Consider the following 11,412-nt stretch of genomic DNA (forward strand, 5'->3'; position numbering starts at 1 on the left):
CCTGTAGTTATTGTTGTTTTTGTTATGGTTAGGTTGGCTGCTTATTTGATTGCTTTGTTTTTGTCTCAAATGTTAAAATGCCATAATGTTCTTTGCTTAACGTTAAGTTTTGCTTGTTTACACAACTCTTCGCTTGTACCGTCAAAGCTCACCTTGAGTGTGTGTGCGTGTGTATACTTGTAATTTTCTACCCAACTGCGCCTCAAAGCCTACTATAGAAAATGTAAATAATTGCCAAAATGCTATTACACAGTGCATACTTGTAGGCGCATAAGCCTTTGGACGCGCTACAGGACAGCGGACAGCTAGTACAAGCTGTTTCTTGTCGCCATGACATGCTCTTCAGTTTGCTGCCAACAACAATTCGTCTTAGTGTGTGTTAGAGAGATTTCTTCCGTATATTGTAAATTAGTAAGTGAAGAGTTCGCCGTGGTGTTGTAGCTTACTTTGTTGCTAACATGTTTTGTGGCTTCACGACGGCTTTTGTGGCTACTTGTGAAAGATTTCTTGTTATGAGATGTTTTGAGAATCAGTAGTAGAACATTTTTGACTGCTTTTTTGAAGTGGCTATCAAGCATTTACACGTTTCAGGCTTCGAACTGATATTTTTCGTTTACCTGCTGTCATATAACCAGTATTTAACTGGTAGTTTGTACGATGACAATTCTATAGATAGATTTGGTTACTGCTAAGGAATATTCTAGTACACATTTGTTAGTTAACTCCCGTTAGTCATTTGTTAATTCGTCTAATTCCATGGAAAATGTTGATTAAGTTAAGTTGATCTGGTAGGCCAATAAACTACGCATAGACCAATTTTGGTGCTTTGTGAAACCAGTTCGAGCTCAGTCTCTAGGTCCATGAGGAGTAGACATCGTTTAAGATGTCTGCGCTTGACGTGAATTTTAATAGACTCTGCGGCCTCACTATCGAGACTTCTTCCGGTCTGTGCTTACAGCGCAGTCCTGCCAATGTGAGACAGGTGCATGAAAATATAAATATGCATAGTATGTCTGTTGTTAAAGTAATGAGGTTGAGCATCTTAATTTGATATATCCTTTTATCAATTTTTTCTTAGAAATTTCATGACGTTTGAATTTTACGAAAACCAAAAAAAAAAACAAAAAAAAAAAAAAAAAAAAAAAAAAAAAAAAAAAAAAAAAAAAAAAAAAAAAAAAAAAAAAAAAAAAAAAAATAAGGAATGCTCCCGTTTTGGAAGTATCCTTAAAAGCATATGAACACTTCATAAAAAACCAAAAAAAAAAAATTTATTTTTGGGATCCCGTCAAGTAATTTTAATTTCCGAAATGACTTTTATCAAAAAATGTTACTTGAAAATTTTTTATGTGATTGAAAATCATATTCGTGCAAAGTAATTCCGAAGAAAAGTTTCGGGATCGCGTCAATACATCATATTATCCTAAAATTGCACCAACATGTTCGTTATCTGTTTGAAAAATTTATTCATTAAAAATCCCGAGAAAAATTTCGAGATCCTGTGATCTAATTTTAATTCACGAAATCATTTTTATCAGAAAGTTGTACTTGAATATCTGGTATATTGAAAATCATATACATATGTACGTAGAAAAAATCCCGAAAAAAGTTTCGGGATCCCGTCAAGAAATTTCGGGGTCCCGTATAGTAGTTCTAATTCTCGAAATCGTTTTATCAAAAAGTTGTACACATATTCAATGTTATCTGATTGGAAATCATATTCGTGCAAAATAATTCCGAAAAAAGATTTCGGGATTCCGTCAATAAATCATATTATCGCATAGTTTCACCATTCCATTTGTTATATAATATGTTTTAAAACCATACTGATTAAAACAAAATCCCGAAAAATAAATCGGGATCCCGTTAAGAAATTTTGAATGCCAGAAAAATTTTGACGGCTCGTAAAAGAAAATTATATTCTTCATTCAAATTTCCATACACTCTTATTTTAGAAGCTAAATTTTGAAATCCCGAATTTTTTTAAAAGCGATTTTGAGAATTCGGTATTTTGACTATAATTGAAAAAGAAGTGAGATTATGTATTTTTACATACATATATACTAACTACTTTTCATATGTACATATATACATAAAGTATATATTTAAATTATCTTTCATTAATTTTTTCAAACAAATCTTCTATACATATGTACACATATACATACATATGTATGTACATACTTACTGCTGACACACCATCAGCGACAGAAACTCTGCAAGTTTGAAATTTGCCGCAACACGACTTTTGCATTGCCCAACTTCTGCTTACCCACATATATATATACATATGTATAAGTGGGTACGAATATATTTTGTTTCGTGAAGAAATTATAAAATCAAGAATTATTCGCCAACACCAACAAAGTCTTGAAGCTCTTTGCGGCCTTCAGCACACAGCCAACTAACGTCTTGCTTAAGTAATGTGAACCGACGTCAAATGATGCCGTCGCTTTGCTGACAGAAACAAAAGAAAAAGTACACACATACTATAAAGCAACAACAAACTGCGCAATCAGGCAAATTTTCTTGCCGCCCAACTGCTAAAGACGTAACTTAAGTTTCCCTACCCCCCACCGATATAAACCACATCGAAAACTAAGCAAAGAAAAATGCAACGTTGAGACTTCAAAATTAAGTTGAAAAACACTTTCAAGTGGCAAATGCCGCAGCATGCCGCTCGGAAGGGTTAAAAAGTTGCAGCGCCACACAAAAATTAACGTAAGAGAATTAAGATAAACTCAGCCATTGGGAAAACTTTTTTCAAGCGAGCACCTTGTCTTTAATTTTTCTTTGGAAATTTTTTTTGCACTTTTTTCTTTTCCTTTTCATTTAATTTTCATTTTTTTTATAATTTCTAGCATATTATTTCGTTTTAATTTTTTTTCTTTTCGCCTTCATCAGTGTTCTTCGGTTTGTCATCAAATTGCCTAAAGTCTTTCGCAACAATCAGCGTCGCGCTGCGCTTCTTCTCCTCTCTCGCTCTCTTGCCAACAATGCATAGGCATACCATCGACGCTGATGAGAATCGCATGAAAATTTTATGAGTTCGCCACTTAAGCGTAATTGAAAAATTTGATCTTCCAAAAGGCTTTGAGGCTTTTCGAAAAGTTATTGCCATAGCTTTTGTTGCCTTGTTGGGAGGCGCTTGTGTGCAAGTGTCGCTAATGTTATGAAGATGTTTAGAGGGAGGCAGATGAGAGTTGAAGAAAAAGATGCCGCAAATAATTTTTGTTTCTTCAGTTTCCCTTTTTGAGAGTTTGCGATTTATTTAATTTATTTTTCATATCCGCGAAATGGTGTATCGTTATATATTTTTACCAAAGCGACAAAGTAAAATTTTAGTGGTGACCTGTGTTAAGCTGCGCTAAATAACAATTTCATATCAAGAGACGATTCTATAAAAATAAAGCAAAAAAATTTGATTCTAAAATTACTTTAGATACTAAACCTATTTGTGCTGAGAGAAATATATTGCAAAAGTCTCGTGCAATTCTACACTAGATGCTAACATTCTGTATACTTAAAAATGAAGTTTACGAAGAGCTGAAGCTGAGTCGACCTTCCCAAGTGATATCGTTGCGCTCTATATTTTCCAAGAAAATCCGTTTTCGAGCCTTTTTTTCAGTTATGAAGGCTATTTCCGGCTCAATGGGTATGGAAACAAGCAAAATTGCAGCATTTGGCACGAGCTGCCATTTCATTCAGAAAAACAAAGGTTTCGTGTGGTTTGTGTGCCGGTAGAATAAGTGATCCATATTTCTTTAAAAATGATGCAGGTGTGAACGTAACCGTCAATGGCGACCGCTATCTCACCATGTTAACCGACTATTTGATACCTGGAATTGAAGCTAGTCATCTCGGCGACATTTGGTTCCAAACAGACGGTACCACTTCTCACAGATCGCAGATTGAGAGTAGATAATTCCACGTAAAATAAATGCCAAAGAATTTTTTTTCGGTTGATAATATACATTCCTCATTAAGTTTGAAGTTTCTGTGTTTTTGATTTAATAAAGTAGGTAACCTTAAAATGAGTTACACTTTACTTTACAAAAGCTTGATAAGTATATTTACAGTGTTATTAAATTAGCAACATAGCACTTTGGAGCGATAGACAAAATATTGATTTTGTTTTATAGTCTCTTAGAGCCTTATGTGTTTAGGTTAGGTAACTTGGAAATATATTCTGAGTTAACTTGGAAACCTAAAAATGATAATATTATTAGGCTATTAGTCTCAATTTAAGTATAAAGATTTATATATGTATATCAGATCCGGAGTGGCTGCTTTGAAACTTATTTTTGATTAGAAGGTTAGGCTCAGTAACTGATCCTTGAGCTGAGAATCGCTCTTGGACTAGTATATAAAGCACTTTATGAAACCAGACAATTGTGCTCCTGTAATCGGATTCTAAAGTGGCCAAAGTATTTGGATGCCAAGCCAAATCTATATACATACATAAATGAAAGACGACTCAGTTTATTTCTCGGCATACAGGGTTATCCAAAAGCCTAGTTGCTTTTCTAATGATGATGATTAATTATCTATCAATAAAAGAAATAGAAAGTTCTAAATAAACGTTTCTGTTCCACCTTTCTCCACACATCTTTCACAGTTAGCGTACGTCAAGATTTGCAACCTTACCACATACATGCCTATTGTACAATAAGATGATATACGATTGCGGCAAGATGTACCTGACTGATAGCAAGTAGTTTAATAGATCGCCTGTGCTCTGCACTAGCACGAGGGTTCTCGCGGTTGCTCAGCAGATAGTGTGGGAAAATGCTTGCAAAGCTCAGGAAAAGTCTAGATGTCTCATGCCAAAGCGCCAGATCTCAACGAAGACCCAAATAGTTTTTCAGTTGGATGTAATAGGTAAAAAAGTACCTTATCTTACGAGCTCATCGGTTTCATAAGACTACACTATGATCAGGCACCCAAACAAGTCTGATATTGAAGTAGCTTGATGCTATCGATAATGAGAGCAGACACTGCTTGATTAAATTTGATTGCAGAGCGAGTGACGCTCTGCTAGAAGCGTTAGTGCTCATCTACTTGAGGAATTTATCCACTGACAGCTTAATAACAGCCGGCTGCCTTAAACGCGCTACAATGATAGAAGCGTAAACTATGTTTGGGAAAGATTCTTATAGAAAAACACCACAGGAGTTCAGGATGTTGTTATAACGGAATAGTTCTGTCGAGTTCGAGTTCGAGTGGACAGTCCTTGATTGGATAAAAAATCCGGTACGTTTCGGTTACGTGGACCTGACCGTCGTGTGAATGGAGGAGTTCAGAAAATCCAGTTTTGACTACTTTATGAACCCAATTTCCTTGACTCTTGCGGCGAACTTCGCAGAAATAGGCCTGCCAGCTATATCGACGAGTGTCCAGGACAGTTGGGTTTAAGTATTCGGGGCAGACCCAGATTTTTTTGCAGAACACCCCAAATAACAATGATATACTGTCTCTAGGCACGTTCAAGCTTCTTAGCGAACGCTGTCTGTTTTTCTACCATAAGTTGGTAGTTTACGGTCGTTTTTAAAAGTTATGTAGTCAAAGTATTGTTGTTATAAACACGCGTTGCTCGCGGTTAAAATAAAGAAAATTTTGGTTCATCCTATACAATATTTACTACCAATAAAAGGTGACAAACGCCTACTTCTAAATTTTGATATCTAAATTTATTATTGGTGGATTAAATTTAGGTTATGTTAGTGTTGTTGTTAGACTTACAAAGAGGTGGTTAGTATCATTTGGGGAACCGTTGCACGTTGTAAATATATTTAATATGTCGCGGTCGATTCTGGATAAGTAAGAGTTTAACCTGCTGCAGTATCCAAAACAAAGCTGCTTAAGGGATCTAAGCTCGTGTGAATCGGTAAGTTAGAATAGCATCACAGTCTGCGGGCTGGAAAGGTCTCACAAATATATTTATTTTAATTGTCTTTCCTACACAATCTAATTGGCAATCAGAAAAATAACTAATGGGATTTGTTTTATGAAGTTCATACATGGTCGTCATTAAAGATAATAAATAATAATAATTGTTTATAAAAATAGTTACAAAATAATCCATGAAAAAGTATAAATTAATAATAAATAATTAACAACAATAAACCGTAGATATCAAAGAACAATATTGTTGTTTTCTTAATATCACTTCAAAACAACTCCACCAAGCGCATGCAAGGATACTAAAGGATGCAAACATCAAAGGAAACACGACACACATGCACTACTACAAACACACATATTTCTACGCATATATTAGCAGAGAATCGAACAGCGAATTCCAGCATCTTTAGCTAATCGAAAATCAAAAACAACACTAACAACAGCCAACGCCCTCTGCCGCCACACCAATGTGTGGCACATTATCCCATCAGCTCAGGCGCTTCAGTCACGCGCTCACAAGCGGGTTCGTTTGAGTTTTACGCAACTTTTTACCAACTTTTGATTTGCTTGCCTCTTATGAGTCTACCATAGAGCACATTTTATTTTTTTTTTTTGGTTTTGTATGAGTATTTGGGATTTGTTGCCTTTTTGCTGATTCGGCACAGAGCAGTGGCAAACTTATCAAGTCAATCAAGCTGCTGGCATGAGGGCGCGCGCCGGCTTGAGGCGCAACGAGATGCAAATGCCGCAAAAATACTCGCACAAAATCAATTCAAGGGTATAATTGCGATAATCTGCTTTTAAGTAGTTAAATAAATAAAGTTAATTTGAAGAAGATGATTTCAGTTGAACTTATGCCACGCACTTAAGTCGAGAGAGGTTGGAGAACGCTAGCGAGAAAAGAATTAAGGGATGGGTAAACGAAGTTCTCAGATGTAAAGCTACAAATAGTACGATTGGGTTGACTTGCACTCCTGCTCTCTGAAAGCACTCATCAGCAACTCGTTTAAGGGAACTGTGGGACAGCATTTCAAGCTTCTTACGTACAGCCAATAGCAAAACCATTGCTTTTCGTAAAGGTCGAAAGAACAGCTGGTACGATGAGGACTGTCATGTCGCAGTGGAGAGAAAACAGACAGATTACTTCGCAATGCTGCGATAGACCAAAACTCTTCTAATATTTTTTACACACGAACGAGGTGGTATAGATGTCGAGATTTGAAGAGTCGCCTGCTGAACGGCACTGAAAGTGAACACCTGGAGATGGCGAATCCGATGCCTCGAGCGATGAGCAGGTTCGAATAGGAATTATTCGTCTCAAGACAAACGTATCAGATATAAAGTTGATAAGCCTCCTTATATATATGAGATTCTATCGAGCGTTTTGTGTCAAAGATTGAAGCTCGTTGATAAACTGACTGGACGTTATCAGTGTAGATTTAGACTCGAAAAAATCGACAATCGACCAGATTTTTACAACGCGTCAAATTTTGGGTGGTTAAAGTGTCCATTAAAAAGTGAAGTCCTCGCTCAAGGTATAAAGAAAAAGCTAAACAAGTGCTTCCCGTCCTGTTGTATGGTGCGAAGGCATGCACAACCACAACATCCGATAAGTCGGCCTTACAAGTTTTTTGCGGAAGATTTATGATCCTTTGTGTATTGCCAACGGCGAGTACCGCAATCGATCGAACGTTAGCTGTATGAGATATGCGGCGACTTCGCATATACACAGACGGACGCATAGACAGATGGATATGCCTAAATCGACACAGCTCGTAATGCTGATCATCTATATATATATTTCATGGAGTCTCCGGCCTTTCCTATTGGGTATTATTAACTTCTTGGGCAATGTTAATACAAATAGGAGGCTTCAAAAAAGCTTCCAGAAACTCTAAAAAAAAAATGTAGCTTTCTTATACCAATTCTTTAAGAAATAAGTATAGAAAATTATATAAGTATCAAATTCTGAGTTGTACACATAATTATAAAACACTCTTCTTATATTTTGTACGCCTCTTCTTCGTACTTTCGCTATTTATTTAACTAATCTCTAACTCATTTGTTTTTACGCTTACTCCTTACAGCCGTACAGCATGAGCGCGGTCCACGTAAACCCAAACTGCATCCACAACTACACCACCATCATCCCCATCATCCGCACCATCATCATCACCATCACCATCACAACGGCATGCCGCATCACCATCCCGGCCATCATCTGCCTGTCTCACTAGTCACCAATGTGTCGGCTTCCTTCAATTACACTTCACATATTTCCACCCACCCTGTACAGGGTTTCCAACCACCAGCACATCCGACCGCCTTCCATCATCCCGGACATGCGCTGGCGCAGCATAGCGCTTTGCAAAATGGCGCCGTTGCCGTGCCACCACATCCCCCATTGCCATTTCCACCGCATCTCTTGCCGCATATGCATCACAATCTCATTGCGGAGGCCACCAGCAAATTGCCGAACATCTCGGCCGCTGCGACAGCCACTACAGCCGCAACGCTTGTGGGTGCGGTGAATGCTGCGACGGCAGCCGGACAGCCACAAGGAACAAAGCATTTGCCGCTGTCGCTTACCACCGGCATGCCCACTTATGACCTGACAAATAGCGGCGGTTCCTCTGGTGGCGCTAGCGGTGGCGCTGCCAGCACAACGAGCTTGGAGTTCTACGCAAAGTCAACCGTGACGACACACAACTACTCGTCGCCATCGCCAACGCCTTCCATACAGTCCATATCGAGTATTGGCGGTCGCAGCTCGTTGGGCAGTGAGAGTCCGCGTGTAAATGTGGAGACCGAAACACCATCAGCAACACCGCCGTTGTCGACTAGCGCCTCACCAGTGCCCTCGCTGACGGACACTAATGTTACCGGTGGACCGGACTCACCGATTATCAATATCAATGGCAATAGCAATAACAACAATAATAGTGAGTCCATGGACAACAACAATGATAACAGCATAAACAATCAGAATTGTAAGCCGGGTAGTGGTGGCAGCGGCAGTTTGACTGCCAGCAGTGGCACACCATCGCGCTCGACGCCGCTCTCCAGTCATTCGCCAACAGCTCATCAAAGCATTGCTGGCGTTTCTAATAGTTCCAGCTCGTCGGCCGCTGCTGCGGCGAGTCAAGCTGCGGCGCTTTATGCAGCACGTCAAAACGGTTTCCTCGAACTCTTACTCAGTCCTGACAAGTGTCAAGAGATCATACAATATCAAGTGCACAATTCAATACTATTTCCGGCGCTGCCACAACAATTGATTGGCGTGGACTCGCGTCTGTTGTCATGGGAAATGCTGCAGGAAACTACTGCACGTCTACTCTTCATGGCTGTGCGTTGGGTTAAGTGCTTGATGCCCTTCCAAACGCTTACCAAGAATGATCAGCATTTATTGTTGCAGGTGAGTCGATTTGCTTTTAGGTTTTATAGTGTATGGAGTATACTAGTTTGACTCAAAAGATAATGGAGAAAGCTGAATGTAGGAATTAATCTGAAACTCCAAATTTTTGCAATAGCTTAGTCAAGGTCTCACTGAGTGGACATAGGTCAGTTGGAGAGATCGATGTTAAAGCTTTTGAGAGTATATTACTGCGGGGCAGGAAAGACCTCGTAATATACACCTTGTTTTCAAAGAGAAAATTCGAAAGACTTCGTTTGAGACGAACAAAAGTATAGAACTCCTGTACTTCGTAGTTATAAGTCATTAAACCGCCTTGTGGCTAAAAAAAAATTGCCTCAGACGTTTAATTTCCACTCCCACAAATTCATTGGGACATCTCAAAGGGTGAACTCTCAAGTGTTTAAGCCTTGATCGCGCAAACGCACCACACTCAAGAAGGAAGTGCTGGATCGATTCCACCTCGTATTTTTCCTTACAGCGTTTTAAGTTTTCGTCGAGTAAATTTATCATCCTTGCAATATGAATGCCGAAAGGTCAATGACCTATTACAACCCCAATAGCTAGGGAGAGGGTAAAGAACTCACTGAAAGGCTGGCCAAGTTCTCGGCAAGCACCGACCCAGTCCATTCTACAGATAGGGAAGCCAGAGTACCATTTCTTGCCAGCTCACCAGCTTTACAGCCTGCGATTCTGCTGTGAACCTATACAAGTCTTATCATAAAGTGACTGGCTTTTAGTGAACTCAAGGCTAGTATCGTCGCCCTGCTATCAAAGTGGATGGTAACTTCTCTAAAGGACTTCTTTTATAGATTTTAGTGAAGTGAATTTAGTCGCATTGATTGGAATTTATGAAGATCCACAATGAACCTTATCTAATTTATAATAATCAACTTAAATTAAGTTTTTCTTTAAATCGTAAATTTACAAATATGTAAATCTACTTCTCTTCCCCACCCACAGGAATCGTGGAAAGAGTTATTCCTACTCAACCTCTCACAATGGACGATCCCGCTCGATCTCACACCCATACTCGAATCACCACTCATCAAAGAGCGCGTACTCCAAGACGAAGCCACACAACTGGAAATGAAGACCATACAAGAGATACTCTGTCGCTTTCGTCAGATCGGGCCCGATGGCAGTGAGGTCGGCTGCATGAAAGCGATCGCGCTCTTTTCGCCCGAAACAGCTGGACTCTGCGATGTGCAACCCGTCGAGATGTTGCAAGATCAAGCGCAATGTATACTCTCCGATCATGTGCGTCTGCGTTATCCACGACAAGCGACACGTTTTGGACGTCTACTGCTGCTGCTGCCATCCTTGCGTACGATACGCGCCGCCACAATCGAGGCGCTCTTCTTCAAGGAGACCATTGGCAATGTGCCGATAGCGCGGCTCTTGAGGGACATGTATTCCATGGAGCCGGCGCAGGTGGACAATAAGTAGGAAGTGGGTGAACATTAAAATGCATGAACGATGGTGTTGAAGCTGATTTCTCGAGCATAACTGTAGTTCTAATGTGAGCGCTAAAAGCAATAAGATTTGAGCCGAAGTGGACATTGAAGCTGGTCATGACTCCTGGTGGTTTTCTTCGATATCACAGGTAACTGGAGCTCGCGCTATAGTTACTGCAGTCGTTGTAGCTGCTAGTACTGAAGCGCTTGTTACTATTGTTGTTGCACTCAGCTTCTATTGGCCTTACGTGTGTATGCGTGCGAGTGGTCGCGCCCAGCTGTCGAATTTCACATCGGTTTCGCGCCCTGCTTCTTCCTCTGCTTCCAGCTGTAACCACGTTGATATTTTGTGTTGATATCACACACTAGTTGTTGTTGCTGTTGCCATGCTAACTACGAATGCTGTAACTGTATTTTTCTAATGTCGCAACGTCGCATTGCCAAGCGCGCACCATACGCATGTGTGCGCGTGTGTGTAAATAAGGAAGTAACGGTTAAATAAAAATACCGTTAGAAATATAAGCTTTGTATGTAGGTATTTAGGTGTGTGTGTGCGCGCGCTCGAGTGCTAGCAAATGATTTATTCCGCTGGCAATTGCTTTATTTGCTTTCCATTCGACATTCTGCCCGCGACCTATACCG

At 39.6% G+C, this 11,412-nt stretch overlaps 1 protein-coding gene across 1 annotated transcript in view; it reads left to right on the plus strand.

Annotated features, from left to right (window-relative positions):
* Window positions 1-10,762, plus strand: part of LOC108967780 (photoreceptor-specific nuclear receptor) — a 58,422-nt gene extending 47,660 nt beyond the window's left edge. Inside the window, exons 4-5 of the mRNA XM_018931409.1 lie at window positions 7,988-9,316; window positions 10,277-10,762. Coding sequence (XP_018786954.1) covers window positions 7,988-9,316; window positions 10,277-10,762 — 1,815 coding nt within the window. The remainder of the gene's footprint in view (window positions 1-7,987; window positions 9,317-10,276) is intronic.
* Window positions 10,763-11,412: the final 650 nt, after the last annotated feature.

This window comes from Bactrocera latifrons, unplaced genomic scaffold (genome assembly GCF_001853355.1).
Source record: "Bactrocera latifrons isolate USDA-ARS-PBARC rearing strain unplaced genomic scaffold, ASM185335v1 scaffold_2, whole genome shotgun sequence".
Taxonomy (NCBI): Eukaryota; Metazoa; Arthropoda; class Insecta; order Diptera; family Tephritidae; genus Bactrocera; species Bactrocera latifrons.